This window comes from Sorex araneus, chromosome 3 (genome assembly GCF_027595985.1).
Source record: "Sorex araneus isolate mSorAra2 chromosome 3, mSorAra2.pri, whole genome shotgun sequence".
NCBI classification, from domain to species: Eukaryota; Metazoa; Chordata; class Mammalia; order Eulipotyphla; family Soricidae; genus Sorex; species Sorex araneus.
Window position 1 is genome coordinate 194,289,976 of NC_073304.1, and position 25,725 is coordinate 194,315,700.

Below are 25,725 nucleotides of genomic sequence, written 5' to 3' on the forward strand. Positions count from 1 at the left end.
TTCATTACCAAGTCATAATTTTATTTATATTTACTTAGTGGTTTCTGGGTCACATCCAGAGATGTTCAGGGGCAATTCCTGGCTCTGTGTTTAGGAAATCAGTGGCACTACTGGGGACCCAACCAGGACAGCATACATGCAAGGCAAGGATCTGCCTTTTGTACTAGATCCCTGACCCTAAATCATAATTTTATCTTTATTTTATCTATTTATTTTTGTTTTGGGGCCACATCTGGCTGTTCTCAGGCTGCCTCCTGGTTCTGCATTCAGGGAATGCTCCTAGCTGGGGTGGAGGACCATTTGAGTTTCTGGGGAGTGAAACCAGGTTGACCATGTGCAAGGCAAGTGCCCTGCCCACTGTATTATCATTCTGGCCCCCTAAAATCAAAATTTTTAAAGTAAAGGCAAACTATAGGTAGGAAAATATGGTATTGTGCAAGTAATCTCTACAAAGTGAAAATATATAAAATATTTCTGATGAAAGCAAATGCTAGCACAAGTAATTACTTATACCTTTTGTTCTAAGAGTGCTCTGCGGAGGGAGACTCTCTGTTCAAGCTCCCGAAGCTCTCGATCATGTTGAGCCTCAGCCTGCATTTTGATTTTGCTCTGATATGCATTCAACAGCTCCAGTTCCTGCTGCAGCTGCATCTTCAAAACCTGGCACTCTGCTTCCTGTGCTTCATCTAATCGCAACTGAAAATAGAGAAAGAAAAGATTATATTATAAATTATCTATTTATGACTTACTCAAAAGAAAGAGGTGAGAGAAGATAGACTGTACTTTTCAATGACACATAATTGTTCTCTCTTGAATCATGGTGTAAACATCTCTGAAAAAGAAAGGGACAGTAACCAATGATGGCATTATGAAGATAAACAAGGGTATAAAAAAACCAGTTTTTTCTTAAGAAAAATCCCAAACATAATTAGGTAATATGAAACAATGAATCTCTTCTCTTCAATAGAAATAACTAAGAAACACAGATCAGCAAATTATAGACTAAGGGTCAAAATCTGGGCAGCTACCAGTTTTTTTTTCCTTTTAGCTTTTTTCTCCTTCTGTCAATATTACTTTGTTTAAATAGCAGACTAGTTATATGTTCTCTGTTACCTGCACCAAAACCTGCAAAGTATGCTTTCTGTCGTTGCCCTCCCTACTACCTCCTTCTTCCATTTTTCTAAATAAAATAATTTTACTTCAAAACAATACAGGTGCCAGAGTGATAGTACAGTGGGAAGGACACTTGTCTTTCACAGAGCCAACCCAGGTTCAATCCCTAGGAACCCATAAAGTCCTCTAAGCCCACCAGGAGTGATACCTAAGTGCGGAGCCAGGAGTAATCCCAGAGCATTGCCTAACTCAATTTGATATGGCCCCCGCAACCAAATCAAATCAAAACACCAACAATAACAATAGAACAGTCCATTAGTTAAGAATGTGTTTTGTATTTTGAATAGTACCCACACAATAAAACATTTTTGCTTTCTGGCCTAAATAATGCCAACTTCTTTAAGAAAAAGTTTGCAAGTTCCTTATATAGAACATATTTTGTGTTTACATTCAAATTTGACCACTTGGGGGTATAGTACTATACCCCCAAGTACTATATCTGCTTACTGCTTAACAAAGAAATTGCTCTAACTGTATAAGCTTCTGGGATATTACTTTAATTTTTTAAGTTGCTAAGATATGTGCTAAAGAGAGGCACTGCACTGGCAAAGAGCCATTTCTGAACCTCATGTCTATAAGTATCAAAGAGAAGTCTGTGCCATTTCTATTTCCAAGCAATGCTGAGAACAGAAAGAATATAAACCCAAACAACTCTTTTCCAAGCTATCGAAAACTATCCCTTCAAAGCAGCTAGTATTTTTTTTTCCGCCTTTTGGGTCACACCCGGCAATGCTCAGGGGTTACTCGTGGCTGTGCACTCAGGAATCACTCCTGGCGGTGCTCAGGGGACCATATGGGATGCTGGGAATTGAATCTGGGTCGGCTGCGTGCAAGGCAAACGCCCTACCCGCCGTGCTTTCGCTCCAGCACCTCAACTAGTACTTTAACTGCTGGGATCTCTGATCTCAGGAGTACTAGTAAATAAAATATGCTAAATAAAACAAACTCACAGCTTGTGTGGAGAGCATTTCATTAATGCTATGATCATACTGTTCAGCCAAGATGGCTAACTTCCGAGTCTGTTCCTCTTTGAGTCGTTTCAGAACAGCTTTGTGCTCACTCTTTGGTGTAGTTTCCAGAAGGTGATTTCTTAATGCTTTGTACTGTCTGGTTTGAATTTTGCAGGTATCCTGAAACTGCTTTTTTATCTGGAGTTCTTTAGACTGGAAAAAAGAAGATTTTTACCACATACATATATTATATATCTGATGCTTACTGAAAATAAAGATTAATAGGAGAAAGGAAGAAGAAAACTAAAAGGCAGGATCATAAATTTGCAGGTACTTTGTACCTGGCTACTGGGTCAAGCAACTGTAATCTAAGTATTTTTACAACAAAACTCCAAATTAAAACATTCATCAAAGAACTCACTCATCACTGAACTTCAAACAATACTTATTGTTTTACAAGTAAATTTAATGATTTTATAAACATTAAAACTAGCTTTGATTTGTGGCTAAAGAGATAGTTCAATGAGTAGGGTACTTGCCTTGCAAGCCACCCCCCACACATCCCCTCCAAAAAAACACCAAATTGAGTGCATTGATAACAGAAAATTAAATTTCTTTTCTTTTTTTTTTGCTTTTTTGGGTCACACCTGGTGATGCACAGGGGTTACTCCTGGCTCTGCACTCAGGAATTACCCCTGGTTGTGCTCAGGGGACCATATGGGATGCTGGGATTTGAACCCGGGTTGGCCGCGTGCAAGGCAAACGCCCTACCCGCTGTGCTATCTCTCCAGCTCCAAATTAAATTTCTTTTTATGAATCAAGTACAGTAGATATCAATCAGAGGGTACTTTATCAGTTCCCTGTGGCATAAAGCAATTATATTTACTCTGTTCCTTACTTGTTTTGGGGTTACATCCAGAGATACTCAGGACTTATTCCTGCTCTGTGCTCAAGAGTAACTCCTCTGGGGATGGTGGGAACCGTATATAGTGCTAGGGATTGAATCCAGGTTGGCCACATGCAATACAAGCGCCCTACCCACAGTACCATTGCTCTGGCCCTTCACTGAAAATTTCTTTTCTTTCTTTTTTGGGGTGGTGGGTGTCCAAGGGTTGACTCCTAGCTCTACACTCAGGTATCCTTCCTGGTGGGCTTGGAGGATGGGATGCCAGGGATCAAACCCAGATGTCCTTGTGGAAGGCAAACACCTTACATGCTGTATTATTACTCCACCCCCCTTTAAATTTCTTTTAGTGGCAATTTCAACTCAAACTAAACAGCCTAAGATAGGCCCCATAAATGTAGGGCAATAGTAATTTACTAATGCTATTATGATTGTCTATATAGCAATGGGTTACTCTTTAGCACAACAAGCAAAATCTTGAAAGTCAACCAATCTCTCAAAGGTGAAACAAGTTAGGAGCAGACAACCTTTCCTGGATTGAAAAAAAGAGAAAAAAACGAACATGAAATACACAAACATTTCTTAGATAAAGTTAGTTCAGTTCAAAGACATAAGTTTAGGATTTAGCTTTTAGTTTAGTACAAACTACATTTTCTACAAACTCAGGTTAAAAAAACCCATTTTTCTATAACACATACTGATGAGACTACATAAGAATGTATTTATTTACTCTATTACAGCAGAACAGCTGACATTATTTTCCTCCTTTTTTTTTTTTAAGAGGGATTTTGTAGTATACCCAGAGATGCTCAGGGATTACTCCTGGTTCTGGGCTCAGGAATTACTCATGGTAATGCTTGGGGGACCATAGGTGATGCCGGGAATTGGACCCGGGTCAGTAATGTGCAAAGCAAGCGCCCTATCTGCTGTACTACTGCTCTGGTCCCTGAAATTATTTTCTGTTAATATAAATGTTGTTAGATAGCTACTGATTTGAAGTGAAACACACACACACACACACACACACACACACACACACACACAATACCTGTCAAGGAAGAAGTTACACACTTTCCCATGCTTTATACAGCTAGGTCACATTTACACATATTTATTCTGTGCAGAATGAAGAAATATCTAATAAAAAAGAGAAACATAGGATGCCAGGGACTGAACCCAGATCAGCTGTATGCCAGGCAAAAGCCCTATCCACTGGACCCCACATTTTTCTAAGTTGGCCAGAAATGGGACAACAGAATTCAGAGAAAACGGAGTCTCTTCTAACACTTTTAACAGTCTTTGTTTCTTTATAAACTTTAATTAATTACTGGTTTGGGGCCATACCAAGTGGTGTGGTAACCTGGGTGGGAACTATGTGGCACTGGGAACAGAAACAAGCTTATACTGTAAAGCCTTCTGAGCCCTCTCCAGATCCTAGATATTTTTATTTTTTAACATCAGGGCAAGAAAACTATAATCATTTATTATCACTAACCTTGTATGAAAAAAAATCCCTAAAAGGCATTTTATTAAAAAAAATGTTAAGGGGGTAGCCAGAGTGACCGTACAGAGGGCAGGTGGGTAGGGCACTTAGCTTGCATGCAGCCAACCCTGGTTTGATTCCTGCCACCACATATTATCCTTTGCCCTGTCCTGCAAGGAGTGATCCCTGAGTACAGACCAGAGGTAAGTCCCAGAGGGTAGCCCCTAAACAAAAACAAAACGAAACAAAATTTTGGGTGCGAGGGATTTGTGCAACACTTGGAGGTGCTCAGGGAATCATATGTGGCGCCAGAATCAAGTGGGTTGCCAACACGCAAAACAAGTGCCTTACTTTATACCTTATCTCTCTAGCTCCACTGAAAAACATTCTCAACAAGAGTAATCTTATACCAAGGAGAAATTATCTCAAGATTTCCCAAAAATGAAATGGTTCTGCTGCTTTAGTAGGAAAAAACTACTACACAGGGCCAGATAATAAGAATAGGGGGTTATTTTTTGCCTAATCTGACTTTAGAAGAGGACTGAAACAGGTAGCTTAAAGGACAAGGGGAAGCCAGCTGACTAACTTTATAGTAAATTTTATATTTTTCCTTTATGTAAATGAATGAGTATCTAGAGTAATAAATACACTTATACCAATTTGATATATTACCAATGTTTGTCTTTTTTGGGGGAGGGCATATGACAACTTCTTCCACTCTTATATGCTAATTTTTTTGGAGCTGGGTGTGTGTGTGTTTGGTCACATCCAGCAGTGCTCAGGAGCTATTCCTGACTATACTCATGAACAGCTTAGTGACAAAGCACAGGAAGAAAATAGTAGAGTGGGGCTGGAGCAATAAATAGTACCGTGGGTAGGGCGTTTGCCTTGCAGGTGGCCAACCCCAGTTCAATTCCTGGAATCCCTTATGGTTCTCCAAGCACCACCAGTAGTAATTTCTGAGTGCAGAGCCAGGAGTAACCCCTGAGCATTGCTGGGTGTGACCCAAAAAGAAAAAAAAGTAAAAAGTAGAATGATTTTTTTTTTTTTTTTGAGAGCTACACCTGGTGTTGCTCAGAGCTTTACTCCTGGCTCAGGAATCACTTCTGGCAATGTTTGGAGGACCATATTGGGATGCTAATATGGTCTGCTTAAGATTAGTAGAGACAATGAAGATGAAGGGGGAAGGGGCTGGAGCAATAGCACAGCGGGTAGGGCGTTTGCCTTGCACGAGGCCGACCCGGCTTCGATTCCCAGCATCCCATATGGTCCCCTGAGCACTGCCAGGAGTAACTCCTGAGTGCAAAGCCAGGAGGTAACCCTTGTGCATTGCCAGGTGTGACCCAAAAAAAAAAAAAAAGATGAAAGGGGAAAAACAAATAGCCTTTTCATTTATTTCCACACCTGTTATTAAATGTAAAAAAACAAGGAACAACCCCCCCCAAAACCTTAAACATCCTGAGGCTGTGGAGAGACAGCACTGTGGAGAGCTTGTCTTGCAAGTAGCAAAACCTGGGTTTGATACACAGTACTCCATGTGATCCTTTGAACATGTCAGGAGTGATCCCTGAGGGCAAAACCACGGGCAATCCCTAAACATAGCTGGGTATTGCCCCAAAGCAAAACTGAATAAAACAAAAATCTTAAATGTCCTGGGCTGGGGAAACATCTCAAAGAGGTGGATTGTACATGGCACTCAGTAATGCATGGCTCTTCCCAGCACCACTGGATATAACTCTAGTGGTCCCTGAGTTCTCTTCCTTCACTCTCTTAAAACAAAACAAAACAAAACACCTTTTGGGTTTTTTTTTTTTTTTGTTAAAGATATAAATCACATTTAGAACAGTTAAGATTCTGGGCCAGGGGCTGGAGTGATATCACAGCGGCTAGGGCGTTTGCATTGCGTGCAGCCAACCCGGGTTCGATTCCCAGCATCCCATATGGTCCCCTGAGCACCGCCAGGAGTAATTCCTGAGTGCAAAGCCAGGAGTAACTCCTGTGCATTGCCGGGTGTGATCCAAAAAGCCAAAAAAAAAAAAAGAGAGATTCTGGGCCAGGGAGAAAGCTCCAAGAATTAGTGCCCATGTTTTGCATGCAGAAGGTCTGGTTGAATCCCCAGCTCAAGGTACCCCAGCACCACCAGAAGCAATGCCCAAAACAGAAAATAAAAGTAAAACAGTTCGATTCTAAAACTTACCTGAAACAACAGAGCTAAGACAACAGGTTAGTATGTTCACATATAAAATTGGCAGAGTTGAACAACTGGGTATATTAAAAGTAAGAATGTTGATTCTTATTTATGGCACTTAATAAAAAGTTAAGCTTTGACCATTTTGGTGGGCTGCTAATACATACATATCTAAGAATCAGTACCCATAGGAACTCTACATCAAAACTAATCAAACATGCTTTAAAAAAAAGTTTACTTTCTTTATGACAGACGTATGAAAACCTTCAATGTTTGCATGGATGTCATTTATTGCTTTTCCCTTAAAGCAAATAGTTTAAGCTAAAGTACCTTTAAACTCTTAGGCTGCTGTCGAACCTCCATGACATGTTTTCGCCTTAGTTCTCGTTCTCTTCGTTTATTATATTCCAGCTGATTAGTGAGCTCGGTTTGATGCTGTAATCTGATCAACTCACAGCGCATCTTCTGAATTGTATTGAGGTGGCGAAACTCCAATTCTTGCATGGATTCGTGTTGTCGCAGTAACATGGCATGCTCTAAGTCCTTCTGAGTCTGTCTTTTATTTAACTCCTAATCCATTACACAGAAAATAAAGGTGTAAGTTACTGCTACATATTATCAGGAGAGAAAATTTCTAAGAAAGAGAATACTCAGGAAATAAAAGTCATCCTTTGCTATAATGGCAGCATGGTAAATACTACAGGTTTACTTTACTATAGTAAAGACAACTGGTAGTGCATTTCTTCAGTTTATTCATTACTATTTTATTCAATAAGCAAAGACATAGATTCTATCTCAAGAGGCTTAATGTTCTTTCTTACCTTCTATTATCCTAGTCTTTTTTTTTTTTTGAGAGGTGGAGCCCACACCTGGCAGTATTCAGGGCTTACTACTATCTCTGTGCTCAGGAATCACTCTTGGCAGAACTCGGGGATTAAATGTGTGCTAGAGATTGAACCTGGGTCAGCCATGTGCAAGGCAAGTGCCTTACTTGCTGTACAATCTCTCCAGCCCTAGTTTCCTAGTTTTCAAGTGGGGGCCAGGAGCTACTCTTGGTGATAATCTACCAATAGGGTTGTAACAACTCATTTCTAGGGCCCAATGATGTGGTGCTGCTCAGATCCAATAGTACTGGGAAGCATGATGATTGTCCTGATAGTGTCTGGGGAATCTTAAGATCAACATATAAAGCATACACCCCTGATCCTTGAGCTATCCCTTGGACTCTGTTATTTTCTTAATTTTAGATTGAAAAGAGCTAAGGTATCCTTTGAATTTTGCCAGAACAAGCACTGAGTACAGTTAGGTCAGTTAGGTGTGGCCTCAAAACAAACAAAAATCAAGAGTTTGGTGCAGACGCCAGAGCAATAGTATAGCAGATAGGGCTGATTGCCTGGCATGAAGCTGACCCAAGTTCGATCCAAGGTATACCTTATGGTTCCCTGAACCTGGCAGGAGTAATTCGTGAGTGCACAGCCAGGAGTAAGCCCTGATCATCACCAGGTGTGCCTCCTCCCAAAAGTTTGGTGCAAATTATTCCCAAACTACCTCATCCTTCCTGTAACATCTTCATTATATAAAAATGTAGTTTTTATTTGAGTAATATATGTTATAAATATGTAATGTGATATGTGATTTCATCCAACATATATTATCAGTAAGTGCAGATCTTTTTAGGAGTTTCAAAATAAATTGCTGCTTTGCAATACCATAATTTTTCTACCTTTTAACAATTTTGTGTGTGGTGCTAAGGATCAGACGCAGAGTGTCCCCCATGCAAGGAATGTGTGTTCTATCACTGAACTATATCCCAGGCCTACAAATACATATTTTTAATAAACATATATGTAATTTGCCTTATAATATATATTTTTTAAATTTTTTGGTGGTAGTGCCAGAGGGGCAATTTTCAATGTTGCTCAGGGGACCATGTGGTATTAGGGATGGAACTCAATGCTCCTTTGAGCCGTCTTCCACATGCCCATTTTATTGTTCCTTAGAATTATAGAAGTAGATCTGATAGGAAAATACAAAATGTATATTAAAATTTAAAAGCTGTTGCTACACAATGCTCCAAGAACGAAACATCTATTTATATACTCTTACCAGCACTTCCCCATATATTCACTAATAAATTTTAAATTATTCTTAGCTAATTGATGCAACTATTTCAATTTCTAAAAATTATTAGCAAATTTAAACAATTGTGCTATATAGTTGTTTTATTTTTGGCTTAGGGCCATACCCAGTAGTCTTCAGGGATTTATTTCTAGTCGTGCTTGGGAAATACATGTGGTACCAGGAATAGAACTGGAGTTAGCTGCAGGCAAGGCAAGGGCCTTAACCCCTGCATTATCTCTTTGGCCTCGAAGCTTATTTTAAGTCAATCTCAGAAACAAAGTTATGTTCACAGGTAGTATCTTAGACAAGAATTATTGTTTCTTTGTTTTGCTTTTGAGCCATATCCGGCCACATGTTGAGGGGTTATTCTCGCTCAATATTAAGGTGCTCAGGAGACCATTTGGGATGCTGGGGACTAAACCAGGTTGGCTGCATGCAAGGCAAATGTCCTACCTACTGTAATATTGCTCTGGCCCCAAGAACTATAGCTTTTATTCATATACTGAGTTTGTACACTGCATACTCCATTTTGAAGTTCCTTACATCCCAGTTTAGGGTATAGGGATCTCTTAGACTCTGGCCTGTATTTCCAAAATAAAACTGGTTTATTAAAAAAAAATTTTTTTAAAGTCCAACTAAAAATTATATAATTACAAAAACTTCAGGCTACCCATTTTTTGGATGACAAGACAGAAATAATTTTATTAATTTAAATAAATTCTCTTATTTAAGAATATTTATTAAATACTTATTATAGGCAAGATAATAGGAACAGAACTTAAAATATGTAATTTCATATAATCTCTCTTATAGTGAGGGATGAGAGACTTTCCAAAAAAACTGTTTAAGAGAAAAGGGTATAAAGAACATTTAAAGAAGTGAGGACATGATAAGGAACAACTTTTTGTTTTGCTTTGGGGTCACACCTGGCTGTGCCAGGGGCTTATTCCTGGCTCTATACTCATTCCAGGAGGGCTCATGGGATCAATGGGACCATGGAGTGTCAGGGACTGAACACAAGTTAGCTGCTGCAAGATAAGGGTCTTAACTGTTATATTGTCTCTTTGTTCTTTGGCCCTTCCATTTTTTATTTTTGAATGAGGTGTAAAAAAAAATTTTTTTTTTGGTGTTTGTTTTTGGGTCATCCCTGGTGATGCTGGGGCTTATTACTCCTAGTTCTTGAGCTTAGGGAGCAATCTTGGCTGGTGGACCATATGGAGTGTTGGGGACCAAATCTGGGTAGACACATACAAGGCAAGCACATTCTCCACGATGGCCCTGGAATGACATTTCAGAGGCAGCAGCATTTGAGGAGAAACAGTAAGAAAGTAGAATAGCTCAGTGGTAGAGTGCATGAGGCCTGGGTTTGATTCCTAGCAACACACGCACGCACGCACGCAGGTGCATGCATGCCATGTGTGTATCTAGGAAAAAAGGAAAAACAAGTACAAAACCCTGAGCCTCGGAGGTGACTGACATATTTTTAGGAAAGATTTTTTTTTAGCATTTTATTAAATTTATTATTATTTTTTCAAGAGGGGGGTTGGGTAAGACCCGACAATGCTCAGGGATTAGTCCTAGCTCTGCACTCATAAATCACTCCTGGCGGTACCCGGGAGACAAGATGGGATGCTAGACATCGAACTTGGTTGGCCATGTGCAAGGCAAATGCCTTACCTGCTGTACTATATATTGCTTCAATCCATATTTTCAGAAAAGATTTCGAATTCATATCATTTAAACATACCTCTCTGACAAGGTCCTGTTCCAAGTTATGGCGCCCAAGTAACATTCTTCTTTTAAAACGACGACATTCTAGCTCTAGATATTGTCTCTGACGTCGAAGAAGGTTAGCCTCTTCTTCTGCTTGAAAATGCTGTATATTCTCCTTCTGCTTTGAAAGCCACTCCTGCTTTTCTTTTTTGGGGGTGCTCTGGTTTTCATTCAGCTCCTGACAACATAAAAATAACTCAGTTCATATGGCTCAAGCATTGGAGTATGTGTATCCTCCTTTACTCTCCTCCCTAGCAAAACAATCAACTCAGTTCAAATTATGTAAAAATAAATAACTTTCTGATAAATTTGTAATTTTTCAGTGAAGCAAGACACGCCTTTTTTTCATTCTTTCTTTTTTTTTTGGGGGGGGGGCTTTTTGGGTCACACCCGGCAATGCAGAGCGGTTATTCCTGGCTCTGCACTCAGGAATTATCCCTGGCGGTGCTCAGGGGACCATATGGGTGCTGGGAATCGAATCTGGGTTGGCCATGTGCAAGGCAAACACCCTACCAGCTGTGCTATTGCTCCAGCCCCAAGGTAAGTCTTTACTGAATGAAACTTACTTAGAAAGATGTGAGGGGAGAAAAAGAGAGGAAGTTCATGGTGAAGAGAGAATATGTTTCTACAGAGTGGAAAGGGCAAGAAGAGAGACTTGTTCAGGGGAGAACATATGCTTGAAGAGCAAGCTTATTCTGATAAATTTAAATTAAAGTGCTTAACTTGTGATTTCTTTTTGTTATTTTTCTGTTCCTTTTTCTGGTCACACCTGACTGTGCTCAGGGCTTACTCTTGGTAGAGCTCAGGGTGCCATATATCATATTGAGAAATGAACCAAGGTCAGCAATGTGTATAGCAAGTGCCTTACCTGCTGCATTATCTCTCTAGCCTCAGTGTGTGAATTCTTTAATGCTCACAAGTGAATGTGACTTAAAGTGATAGGTAATATTTTCCTTTTTCTTAAGATACTCATTAGATAAGAAAAAGAGAAACGAGCATCAGAAAACACGTCCTCCATTTGGCTTTGTATAACTACATTTATGATGGCTCCTAGCTACAAAAGCAGATGACTAGTAAACAAAATAAAACACATCTTTAAGTACTTCCTAAAAGAGAAGACAATGCTTTCAGGTAAAAAACAAAAAATCAGAGGTATGCGGTCAGGAACTTTCCTGCAGTGGTATAACATATGTGTTGCATATGCAAAGCATGGAATTCAAATCCTGGCACTACATGGTTCCAAAGCACTATGAGGTGCAATCATTCTTTCTTTTTTGAGTGTTGTTTTTTTGGTGGTGTTCAGGGTTTACTCCTGGAACTATGTTTAGGGATCATGCCGGGTAGAACTCAGGGACCATATGGATTGAACTTGAGTTAGCCACATGAAAGGCAAGCACCCTACCTATCTCTCCAGCCCATGGTGTGAAAAATCTTGTTAATGAAGAACATTTGACATATAGACTTATGTCCATATATAGCAAGTCTTTGCAACACACACACACAAATTAGGTTGAAATAAAATTATAAGGCACATATTATAAAAGCATTAACATGAAAGATTACTTTTATTAAGATCAAATGATTAAGAGTATGTTAGTGATCACTGTGATCACTGTCATCCCATTGCTTATCGATTTGCTCGAGTGGGCACCAGTAACGTCTTCATTTTGAGACTTGTTACAGTTTTTTGGCATATCGAATACGCCACGGGTAGCTTGCCAGGCTCTGCTGCGCAGGCGATACTCTAATAGCTTGCCAGGCTCTCCGAGAGGGGTGGAGGAATCGACCCCAGGTCAGCTGCGTGCAAGGTAAATGCCCTACCCCGTGCTATCGCTCCAGCCTGATTTTAGTGATATAAACTAAAAATTCTGTTTGTAGGAAGGATTATAAATTAAGACATAAGGTTTTTTTTGTCCTGACCACTGTAGCACTGTAGTACTGTCGTTCCGTTTGCTCGAGCAGGCACCAGTAATGTCTGCATTATGAGACTTGTTGTTACTGTTTTTGGCATACTGAATTTGCCAAGGGCAGCTTGCCAGGCTCTGCCATGCGGGCGGGATACTCTCGGTAGCTTGCCGGGCTCTCCAAGAGGGATGGAGGAATTAATTGAACCCAGGTCGGTCTCGTGGAAGGATACCCTACCGGCTGTGGTATCGCTCCAGTTGTCCTGACCACTATCATGAATAATTGCCCCTTTTCAGAAATTGCACTGTAATAATTAAGAGTTTTCTTCCAAGTTAGATTACCTTTGCTTTTTTAAAAAAAAGCAACATACAGTGGCAAATAAAAAAAAGTCATGCACCTATGCAAGGAATGTAACTCAGTGATAACATGCATACCTTGCAAGCATATGTGGGTTCGACTGTCAGCATCACAACAATAACAAAAAAAGCAAACAAAAGAAGCTCTTAAATTTCAATTTAAACTCTTAAATCATCTAGCCATAAAAAATAATTAGCAAGACTTTCAATTGAAGAAAAGTGTATGAGCAAGGATGCCTCTTATTCTTTATGCTAAAGTCAAATTATAATCTTCTGAGCAAAAAGAAAGGGATGGCATACTTTTTTTTTTTTGGGGGGGGTGTCACACCTGGCAATGCTTAGAGGTTATTCCTGGCTCTGAGCTCAGGAATTACTCCTGGTGGTGCTTGGAGGATCATATGGGATACCGAGAATCGAACCCAGGTCAGCATGCAAGGCAGACACTCTACCTGCTGTACTACTGCTATTGCCAGGATACTGTACTTTTTCTTCTTTTGGCTTTTTGGGTCACACCCAGCAATGCTCAGGGGATCATATGGGATGCTGGAAATTGAACCCGGGTCGGCCGTGTGCAAGGCAAACGCCCTACCCGTTGTGCTATTGCTCTAGCCCTCCCCCGCACCCCCTAGTGTCCTTTTTAAAGAAAGAAATGGGTGGCTTTTTTTTCACAGCTCAAATATTTTTTATTTCTAGTTGAGTCCGTTACTAAATATGCCATAGAAAAACTGAAATAATAAATTATATAATCTTAATTTCAGATGATTCCTTTACATTTGACTTAATGGGAAATCTCAATCAGTTGAAGAGTAACAGACTATAGTCAATATCTTCATTTAAAAAGGATGAATATCCTCTAATGACCACAATCAACAAAATGAAAGTATTTTCTTAATGGATCCATGAGCTGGTCACTTTTGATTATTATAACTAATAAGCAGACAATGGGCTTGAAAATTTTAATGAAACAAGTACCTCTTTAAGCTGTTCTTTTCGAAGTTTATATTCTCTTTTCTGGGACTCCAAAAAACTATTCAGTTCTTTCTTCTGCTGGGCCTGAATATGCTGCTGAAACTTCTTCTCCTCATTGGCCATCACTTTAGCCTATATGAAATTTTAAAATTGATAAAATTATGTAGACTCAAAGCCACAGTTTAGTTCCCATATCAAGTAGGTATATTTTCCCTTCAAGAGTATAAAACCAATTTAATTTTGTTTGTTTTTGGGCCACACTGGTGGGGCTCATACCTTACTCTTCCCTCTACATTTAGGGATCACTCCCAGCAGGCTCGGGGGACCATTTGGGGTGCTGAGAATCAAACCTGTGTATAAAGCAAATGCTTTACCTGCTGTACTGTCTTTCTAGCCCAAAGCCAGTTTAAGTATTATAAAAATAATACCCAGCAAATTACTTATAAGCATTACTTAGCATCCTTATTTGAATTTCAGAGAAACAGCAAAATGAAACTCATCCATAAATACTGATCTTTCTCAGTCAAATTTTTTTGTTTTGTTTAATAGAAGTATGTCCTCCCCTAAAAGAATTTATTTATAAATATAATTAACATCACCTTTTATCTATGTTAACATGTATATGAATAAATTTCATCTTTAAACAAAAATATGACCTTTATTTTATAGACTAAAGAATGTGAAAATTTTAACTAGTGGATAAATATATCATTTTATTTCTGGGGGGGCCCCCAACCTGCCTCTGCTCAGGGTTCATCCTGGCTTGGAATTCAGGAGTCACTTCTGGCAGTACTCAGGGAACCATAGGTATGCTGAGGGTCAGCCACAAGCTAGACAAGTGTCCTACTCACTGTACTATCACTCTAGTCCTTTTTATTTTTATAATGTTGTATTCATACTAATTTTAAGCACTGTAGCACTGTCATCCCGTTATTCATCGATCTGCTCAAGTGGGCACCAGTAACGTCTCCATTGTGAGACTTGTTACTGTTTTTGGCATATTGAATATGCCACGGGACTAATTTTAAGATATTTAGGAAATTTAGAAAAACAAAAAATTTTTTATGTGATTCGGATTCAGGTAGTATTTAAGACTGACTCCTCAGGATCACTCCTGGTGGGCTTAGGGAGGGTCATATGGGATGCGTGGGTTCAAACATGGGCTGGGTGCATGCAAGGCAAGCACCTCCCTCCTGTACTATCTCTCCAGCCTCCCTTCCTAATTTATTTTTACCTCCTTCTTTCTTCCCCCCCCCTTTTTTTACCTTTATCAAAGCCAGGGTCTCACAAATGCAAAGCAAATGTTCTACCATTGAATTACATCCTTTGTATTTTTTCTAAGCATATATTTTAAACATACCTGTAATCACATTGAACATCATGAATTACTTTCTTACTTTTCAAGAAAAAAATATATAGGTAGAAACATTTCCAAAATGACTGAAAATACTACCCAATGATCAACAGGGCTTTAAATATATGTATATTCTTTTTTTTTTTTTTGGGGGGGGGGTCACACCTGGCGATACACAGGGGTCACTCCTGGCTCTGCACTCAGGAATTACCCGACAATACTCAGGGGACCATATAGGATGCTGGGAATTGAACCTAGGTTGGCCGCGTGCAAAGCAAATGCCCTACCCACTGTGCTATCGCTCCAGCCGTTATATGTATATTCTTTTTTTTTTTTTTTTTGGTTTTTGGGTCACACCTGGCGATGCACAGGGGTTACTCCTGGCTCGGCACTCAGGAATTACTCCTGGCGGTGCTCAGGGGACCATATGGGATGCTGGGATTTGAACCCGGGTCGGCCGCGTGCAAGGCAAACGCCCTACCCGCTATGCTATCACTCCAGCCCCAATATGTATATTCTTTTACCAAATGATTTCAAAATTAAATACTTAAGAACATAAATTATTTTTCTAGATTCTCTATTACTGTGAATAGTGGTTCTCATTTTGGGGGGAAAGGTATGAAAAGGCTATCTATAACAAGTAATGCCTTAGAGACTACTAATCAGATCTATTTGCTGATATTTCATTTACTGAGATATTTTATTAATGCTTGTATTTTACTTGAAAAACATGACTATCGAAATAAAATTTAACTTGGCTGGAGCAATAGTTCAGCGGGTTTGGTGTTTGCCTTGCTTGTGGCTGACCTGGGTTCAATCCCGAGCAAGACATGGTTCTCTGATCCTCTGAGCCCAGAACCAGAGTAAGCCCTGAGCACTGCTAGGTATGCCACCCCCCAAAAAAAAAACAAAACCCCAAAACAAAACCCCAAATAATTTAACTGATGGGATACCAAAAAATAGGAGAAAAGGCTTCACACAATAATAGTCTTTTTAGAGCTGAAGAGATAGTATGGGTATTAAGGCACATGCCTTACATGCAGACAACTCGGGTTTGATATACAGCAGCACATAGTCCTCCAAGCATTGCTAGGTAGGTGCAACCCGGGAAGCACTGTAGTACCACTAAGTATGGTCCTTGAATTGCTGTGAGTGGACCAAGTAATTCCCAAAACCTGCAGTGCCCATTATTACTATAATCTTGTATTCTAGCTGAGCTGTCAAAGAATTTCTGGGAGGGGCCTTGTAGCTCCTGAGACTGCTTTAAAAACCCTCCCCGCATAAAACTTTAAAAAAAAAATGTGGGGCCGGAGCAATAGCACAGTGGGTAGGATATCTGCCTTGCATGCAGGTGACCCGGGTTCGATTCCCAGCATCCCATATGGTCCCCTGAGCACTGCCAGGGGTGATTCCTGAGTGCAGAGCCAGGAGTAACCCCTGTGCATCGCCGGGTGTGGCCCAAAAAGCAAAAAAAAAAAAAAAAAAAAAAAAAAAAAAAAGCACCTTTCATTTTAATATCAAAACAGCAATATTCACTTATTCTTTAATGTAAAAATACTGCCATAGGGGTTGGAGAGAGAGAACGGTGGTTTAAGGTGTTTGCAAGCAACAGACCTTGGTTTGATTCCTGGCACCACATATGGTCTCCTAAACACCTTCAGGAATGATCACTGAGCAGAGAGCCAGGAATAAGCCCTGAGAATAACCCTAACATTTAAAAGTATAAAACAAAATACTGACATCTATTGAAGATTTTCCATAAAATAGAATCATAAAGTGATTTTTGAGGTCTAAATAACCAAGTGATAGGTGATACATCAAACTCAAGTCACCAGAAAAATCAGAAGCTGGAATACATGAATAACTTACCCACTGTGAAACTATCAAGTTACCAAATGTCAGAAAATGATCCATATCTATTAGTTATTGGACTTAGTACTTCATATTATACACATGGAACTGCTTCTCTTTTCCTCCAATTTGTTTATTTGATTTGGGTAACAGATATTCTAACATTAAAATACCATCTTGGGGGTAGGTAAATAGTATGGAGGCCAATTCCTGTTTTGAGCCAAGGACCTAGTGGTCCCTGGTCATACAATTCTGGGTGGAGGAGTTATCACTAGGAGTGGTCCATAAGGTCTGGACCCTTGATCATTATTTGGGAGAACAACAAAAACAAAAAGGGCTGTAGATATCTGGAGTACATGCATTGTAAGCAAGAGTGACAAGTTTGGTCTTAGCATCATCAGGAGTAACCCCTGAGTACCAGGCCAGGAGCAGACCCTGAGTATCACTGGGTGTAGCCCCCACACAAACACTTAAATACCTGAGATAGTCACAAGCTAATATTAAGAAAATTAATAATACTGAAAATTAATAATCACCTCTTTTTCCATAGCAGCCTGATGTTTCTTGATAAGCTTCTCCATTTCTGCAGCAAAATTGTTACGCTGAGTTTCAAGATCTTTGTCTAATCTAAGGCGATGTTCATCCATCTCAGCTTTCAGCTTATTTTCCAGAGTCATCAGTTGCTTTTGATGTTGCCGCCTCATTCTCTTGTATCCAGACATCTGTTCTCTAAGTTCAGAGTCCTGTTCATGTTCTTGCATTTGCCTTGTAACCTAGACACACATGGGAAGAAAAAAGAATATGATTTTTCTTTCAAAAATATTTTATCATTCTAATATCAACCAAGTATGCAAATTAACCTAGAATATCCCAGTTAATAAATTTATATGGAAATATATAATAAAGCAATCTCAATGAAAATAAAGTTACAAGATATATATTAAAACAACCAAATTGTTTTAACTTGGGCTGGAGAGATAATACAGTGGGTAGGAAGAACTCAGCAGAACCAGGTTGGATCCCATATAGTCCACTAAGCACTATCAGAAGTAACTCCTGAGTATAGAACCAAGAGTAACCCCTGAGCAATGCTGGGTAGAGCCCCAAAACAAGAAAGAAACAACAACAAAAACCCATCAAATTGTGTGGTATGTAGTAAAAAGATAGGCTGAATAGCTCAAAGGAAGCTATTTAATAAAACCTTTGAGGTTTTATTACACCTCAAAGGAAGGGAATAAAATTTAAAATAGACATATACATATTCAGTCAAGTACCAAAAAATCAGGTTAATTCAGAGAGAAAAGGAAAGAGTTTTAAACAAATCCTGCTGAAACAAATGGTTGTGCGTACAAAGAAAACAAATATAGGGGATCGAGAGATAGGTCAATGGGCTGTACTTAGCAGGCCAGTTCCCCTGAGTACCACTGGGTGTCTCCCCAAATCCATAACAAAGTTGTTTCCTTTATTAAACCTATTATGCAAAAGTTAGTCTAAAAAGAATCATTTGACTTCAACATAAAACTCAGAATCACAAAGCAAAAGAAAACATCTATCTTAATGACCTTGGAGTAATGACACAAATAAACACTGATCGAAAAAAAAAATATATAAAAGTTGAGTATCTTCTTTTTCTTTTTTAGTTGTTGGGTCATACCTGGGTATGGCCAGGGATTATCTATTTTTATTCCTGGCTCTGTACTCAGGAATTACTCCTGGATGAAACCCGAGTCCAATGCATGCAAGGCAAGCACCCTACCTGTGGTACTATCTCTCTGGCCCCTGAGTTTCTTTTTTCTTTTTGGTTTTGGGCCACACCTGGTGGTACTCAGGGTTTACTCCTGGCAGTGCTCAAAGAATGTGGTGCCAGGAATAAAACATGGGTTGGTTGCATGCAAGACAAGCATCTTACTCATTGCATTATCAATTAATAAGTTAAAAGTGAACAACTCTGTAGCTAATATATTCACAATATTTTACAACCAACACCTCTATCTAGTTGCAAAGCATTTTACTACCTCAGAAGAAAACCATATACCTGTTAAACAATCACTCCCCAATCATCTTCCTTTCTGATTTTGTTCAGTTTTGTTTTGGGGCGGGGGCCATAACCAGCTGTATTTAGGGTTATCTCCTGGCTCTGTGTTCAGCAATCACTCCTTGCACACATATGGGATCATATGGGGGTGCCAGTAATCGAACCCAGGTAAGCCACATGCAAAGGAAGTGCCGTACCCACTGTGTGATCTCACCGCCCCTTCCCCCAACTTCTGATTTCAGATAGATTAAGTCATGTCCCTCCTTCCCTCTCTTCCTCCCCATTATAGAGCATGCTATCAGTTCTTAAATTGTTAGTGAAATTACTACTTCATAATCTGCTTATTCATTAAACAGTTGACCATTTGTTTCAACATTTTGACTATTTGTGAACAGTGCTTTTATGAATATGTATGTACACACACTTGTTTGAGTATCTGTTCTAAATTCTTTTGTTTATGTAGAGAGGGACAAAATTAATGAATCATGTGCAAATTCTAAGAATTATCAACTATTTCCACAGGAAGTATACCATTTTATACTCAAACCAGCAAAATACAGGAATTCATGTTTTTCTATGAGCATGTGTAATTTTGTTTTGTTTGTTTTTAAGTAGTGACTAGTATCTTGTAGTGTTTTGATTTCCCTAGTGACTAATGTTAAATATCTCTTCACGTACTCGTTGGACACTTATTTATCTACTCTGGAGAAATGTCTATTTAAGTCTTTTTTCAGGGTCGGGAGAGGGGCCGGTTTGTTTTGTTCTATGGGCCGCACTCCAGCGGTGCTCAGGGGTAAGTTAGTTCTGGTTCTGCACTTAGGGGTCACTCCTGGCAGGCTTGGGGGACCATATGGTGTGCCAGGGATGGCATCTGGGTTGGCAGCAAGCAAGGCAAGTGTCCTACCCACTGTACTGTCTCTCTAGAATCCTATCATGTTATTATTTATTGTTGTTGCTGCTATTTTTGTCCTTTAATTGGTTTCTGGGTCACACCTGGCTGTGTTCAGGGGACCATACATTGTGCTGAGTATTGGAATTCAATCAGCTGTATGCAAGGCTGCGAGCACCCTACCTGTTGTACTATCTCTGTGGCCCTCTTTTTATCTTCCTCCCTCTTTATTTAAACCCATGATTTACAAAATTGTTTGTGATAATTTGTTCTAGGTATTCAACATTCCAACACCAACACCAACACCCTGCCACATTCCCTCCACCATTGTCTCTATTTTCCAAATCATCACTCAAATCTGCCTCTGTAGCAGGTCCACAATAACTTATTTTATATTACTTGTTACCACTAAATGGCTAATGGAATGATCAAATAATACTTCAGTAAAATAAAATTTGTGAAAATTGTATCTCACCGTGGGAACATTAAGTCCTTGTCTGAGGGTTTACTAAGTTGTTGTTGCTAGTTAAGCCTTCTGTATTCTGCTTTTATAAAAAGAGATTAGTTGGTTCCTACTTTACATTCCCATCTAATCTGTTGTATTCCTAATGGGATGTTAGTACTGTAGTTTGGAAATGTTGTGCAGTTGTGAATGCACCTAAACACTCCAGAAAATGTAGAATATTTAACTGGCAGTCTGGCTGAAGGCATGGTGGCAGTTATTTGAGTTTGAGTGTGGCTGCTGGGGCTTTGGTAGGATGGGAACTTGGCCCACACTCCACAATCACCCCTTGAGGTCTCAGCCCAAACTGTTAGCTGAAAAAATTTTAAGCTGAGTTGATCTCTTTCAAGATTTAATTATGAGTCTCTGGAAAAGAGCTGGTAGAAGAGCTTATATGACTCAGTCAATGGGATGTGGTTGTGGCTGCTGGGGCTTCTGGAAGTTTGCAGAGGTGGAGGGTAGGTCATCCCAATGACTCTGAGAAGGTCAAGAATTTCCAACTGTGTTCCTCTGATATCATATCTCATTGTAAGGTATTTTAAGTATCCCATTATAATAACATCCTTGTAACATTGTTATATACAATATATATAATTTTTGTGATTTGGGAAATCAGAAAAACTACATTTAGTGTACATCAAATTGGGGCCAGGGATGTAGTTTACTGGCAGAGCACTTGCCATACATGTGTAAAGCCCAAGTTCAATCCACTGTACAAAAAAATAAAGTACAGCAAATTGTATTAACTTCTTTTTCCTCATGGATAGCTTCAATATTTCCTCCACATCAGTTCTTCTGTAGAATTAACACTTTTTTTTTTTGCTTTTTGGGTCACACCTGGCAGTGCACGGGGGCTACTCCTGGCTCTGCACTCAGGAATTACCCCAGGTGGTGCTCAGGAGACCATATAGGATGCTGGGAATCGAACCTGCATCGGCCTCGTGCAAGGCAAACACCCTACCTGCTGTGCTATTGCTCCAGCCCCAGAATTAACACTTTTTATTCTCCCTCGTGCTTAAAACTATTGAGGGCTCAAATTTTCATTTTAGAAATATTTCCTTTGACTTCTAAATCAAAAGTATACTGAAGCGCATATGCTGCCTGAGCCCATGTGCTGTTTGCACTCACGTGGCTGAGCACATGTGGTGCCCAAGTACATGTGTCGCCCGCATCTCCCCCCTTGAGATGTGTACTTTCATGCTTTCGTGTCCAGTGCTAGGATGTGTGTAGAGCTCTCTCCACCCTTGGAGAAGCCCGCATTCTCTCTTGAGCGCATTATTCTTACTATTCTCTCTCCCACTTATCCCTTCCTCCTTCCCTCAGAAACCTCTAAATAAATAAAATCTATTTACTTAAAAAAAAAGTATACTCTGAATTCCTATTTGGTACCTTGTGGCATGCATTATAGTCTATATATTATTGTATAACTTGTTAATTTCTCTCAAGAGTCCTTTATCTCTCTCGTATTAAGCAATGATGAAAATTTTACAAACAAAACCCCAAACAAAAAAAACATGGAATAATCATCCTTGAGTATAAATGCCAAGATCCAATATAAAAACTGCATTTAAAAATAGTACACACCAGTGATGCTGTTCGTATAGTAGCAAAGTGTTCTCTATTACGATAATGTGATTTGTGACGAGATACTTGCGGTGGAGACTGCGGATCTGATGTTCTTGTTCTGGGATCGCCTTCCTCTCTGTAATTTTCTTCCTCCTATGAAAGAAAAAGACAATCCAAAATTAAAACAAAACAAAACAAAATACCCAAACCTCAAAAGCCAGTTCATTTGACATTTAAAGAAAACTAAAGTTTAAAGACAATTCATTCCAAAGACCCTTTACTTACTTTTATTTAGATTTTGGGCCACACCTAGCATTGCTCAGGGCTTACTCCTAGCTCTATGTTCAGGGGTGACTCTTGGAGGGCTCAGGGGACCAGATGGGGTACTAGGGATTGAATGCGGGTCCACCACGTGCAAGGCAAAAGCTCAACCCCTTTACTATTGATCCAGTCCTAAAATTGATTATTCTTAAGACTTTGAGCTTTAAAAGCAAAGTATAGTTAGAAAATATCTTTGGGAGGGGGCCGAAGCGATAGTACAGTGATAGTACAGTGGGTAGGGCATTTGCCTTGTACGTGGTTGACCAGAGTTCAACCCCTAGCATTCCATAAGGGTCCCCGAGCACTGCCAGGAGTAGTTCTTGAGTGCAGAGCCAAAAGTAACCCCTGAGCATCGCTGGGTATGATCCCACTCCCCCCACGCCCCTCCTCCCCCCACCAAATCTTAGGAATAGGAATGGAAAGAAAGGACAGGAGGTAAAGGCATATTGCCTTATATGTGGCTGACTCTGGTTCAAATCTCTAGTACCACATATGGTCCTCCCAGAAGTGCCAGTGGTCACTCCTGAGCACAGACCCAGGAATAGTCACTGAACACTACTAGGTGTGATCCAAACACCAAAATAAAAACAAAATTCACACACTTTATTGGGCCAGGAAGATAGCATAGGGGTCAGGGAGATGCTTTGTGTATGAGACTCCAGTCTAATATCTGGCACCTTGTGTTCACCAGAGAACTCTCAGGTTTACCTTATATGCCTCTGAGGACCACTGGGTGGGGCTTTAGTGGTCCCTGAGCACTGACAGTATGACCTATTGGTCATCAGCACAGTATGGCCCAAGTAGTTCCACTTTCTTGAGCTGTAGCACTGAACTGTCTGTCTCTGCTGGTTAAGTATTGGTGAAATGGCCCCTGGATTCCCTGTGTACTGCTTAAGAGGTCCCTTCACCCACAAAAAATTAAATTTAAAATATCTGTAGGCCAGAAAAATAGTATACGAGTTTAAGCTGATTGCTTTGCAATGTAGCTGACACTGGTTTGAATCCCTGGCACTACATATATTGCATCAAACCTGGGTCTGCCAGGGGCCATTCCTGAGCACACAGCCGGGGGAAGGGCTTCTAAGTAATGCCAAATGTGCAAGTGTGGCCACCAATTCTCCCTCCAATAAATGAATTTTTTTTTTTCTTTTTTGGGGTCACACCTGGCGATACACAGGGGTTACTCTTGGCTTTGCACTCAGGAATTACTCCTGGCGGTGCTCAAGGGACCATATGGGATGCTGGGAATTGAACCCGGTTCAGCTGCGTACAAGGCAAATGCCCTACCCGATGTGCTATTGCTCCAGCCCTCTCAATAAAGAAATATGTTTTTTGATTTTTTTTTTTTTAGTCGTCACACTCAGTGATGCTCAGGACTTACTCCTGGCTCTGTGCTCAAAGATCACTTTTGGAGGGGCTTGGGGGACCATATGAGATGCCAGGGATGGAACCCAGGTTGGCAGCCTGCAAAGGCAAGTGCCCTCTCTTTAAACTTTTGTCCTAGTCCCAATAAAATATCTTTTTATCAGCTGGGAGATAGTTCAAAGGCTAGCGCACATATGTGGCACGTTGAGGTCCCTAGTTCAATTCCTGGCATTAGTGAACTCTGGTGACCTTGATGGCCCCCAACATTGCTGGCTCAAGCAGTAAAGGGGTATAGTATTATTTTGAGTGGTCCTTGGGACCCCTGGACAGTACCTTGGGACAATCCCCCTACCTCCACTCCATGCTTTATAATACCTTTGAAAATGGGATTACTTATTTGTCCAATATAAAGTAATTTAAAGTTACAATTTTTTAAAGTGTTTTGGGCCACACCCAGCTAAAATGCTTAGGGATTATTCCTGGCTCTGTACTTAGGGATCACTCCTGGCAGTGTTCAGGGGACCATATGGGAAGTCCAGGATTGAAGCTGGGTTGGCTGCATGCAAGGCAAGTGCCCTACCCACTGTACTGTACTATGGCTCCGGCCCCAGTTATATTCTAGTATTTTATTGGCTAAGAGGAAGTCAATTAAGTAGCAACCAACAATTGTGGAAATATTTTTTTAAGTGACTTATAAAAATCTTGAAAGTGAAAAGTGATTTTGGGCTGGGTGATGACTTAAAGACCTGGAGCATATGCTCTGCATGGGAGAGCCCTGAGTCTGATGCTCTGAGCATGGCCAGTACCACTCGCTGCCCTCTTCTCGCCACCCCCCAAAAAGCATAGTATACATATATAAATATATATGTACATAGTATACACACACACACACATATATTTTGGAGGGGACACTAATTAACACTACTACTTAAATTATTACTAACAACTTTGTGTGTGTTGTTAAAATATATACACATTTTTACTTTAAGTACATAATTAGTGATAATTACACTCTCAAGGTGGTAAATGCTGGTCAATGTTTCCGAAACTTTTCATTAATTACATCTAAATGAAAACTACCCCATTAGCAAAATGTTTTATTTATTGTCTGTGCAGCCCCTTGTAAACTCTCACTTATTTCTGTCCATAGATTTGCTTAATTTATATATTTCACATATGTGGAATTATATATTTGCACTTTTGCAACTGGCTCATATTGTTTGCATGTTTTAAACATTTATTAGAATTTTAAATCATTTTATAGTTGAGTAATTTACCATTCATACACCACATTTTGTTTACCTACTTTGTTAATGGACTTTTAAGTTAGTTCTAATTTTAATTACTGTGCCCAATAACTCTTTGGGTAATACTTCTGGCCATCAATTTTTTGTCCCTAAAAACAGGAATTAAAAACTTCCTATTAATTATTAAAAGTATTTTAAATTTTTTTCAAGATATATTCAAATATTTTAAAGAATATTTAAAATTTTATACTTGAAAATGAAAAGAATAAAACTCAATTTTCCTAATTCCAGGATTTAAATTTCTATAGATTTTTAAAGATGTATTTTTTTTTTTGGTCACACCCGGCGATGCACAGGGGTCACTCCTGGCTCTGCACTCAGGAATTACCCCTGGCGGTGCTCAGGGGACCATATGGGATGCTGGGAATCAAACCCAGGTTGGCTGCATGCAAGGCAAACGCCCTACCCGCTGTGCTATCGCTCCAGCCCCATAAAGATGTATTTTAAACATAAGAAAGTACAGCTATATAAAGGTCACTTTTTTTTTTGGTGGGGAGAGCGCATTTTGGGTCATACCCAAGCAATACTCAAGAATTACTTCTGGTGGTGCTCAGGGAACCATATGGTATGCCAGGGATCGAACCTGGGTCGGCCATGTGCAAGGCAAATCTGTACCATCACTCTGACCCGGAAAGTTACTTTTGATTATCACTTAGGCTAACATTTCCCCTACTCCTTAAAGATAGTAATTATCATGAATTTTATGGATCTAT

At 39.8% G+C, this 25,725-nt stretch overlaps 1 protein-coding gene across 1 annotated transcript in view; it reads right to left on the reverse strand.

Moving 5' to 3' along the window:
* Positions 1-25,725, reverse strand: part of TAOK1 (TAO kinase 1) — a 144,154-nt gene that overhangs the window by 20,099 nt on the left and 98,330 nt on the right. Inside the window, exons 13-19 of the mRNA XM_055129847.1 lie at positions 22,038-22,172; positions 17,564-17,800; positions 13,826-13,954; positions 10,567-10,770; positions 7,029-7,268; positions 2,124-2,336; positions 514-696 (exon numbers count right to left, since the gene is read on the reverse strand). Coding sequence (XP_054985822.1) covers positions 514-696; positions 2,124-2,336; positions 7,029-7,268; positions 10,567-10,770; positions 13,826-13,954; positions 17,564-17,800; positions 22,038-22,172 — 1,341 coding nt within the window. The remainder of the gene's footprint in view (positions 1-513; positions 697-2,123; positions 2,337-7,028; positions 7,269-10,566; positions 10,771-13,825; positions 13,955-17,563; positions 17,801-22,037; positions 22,173-25,725) is intronic.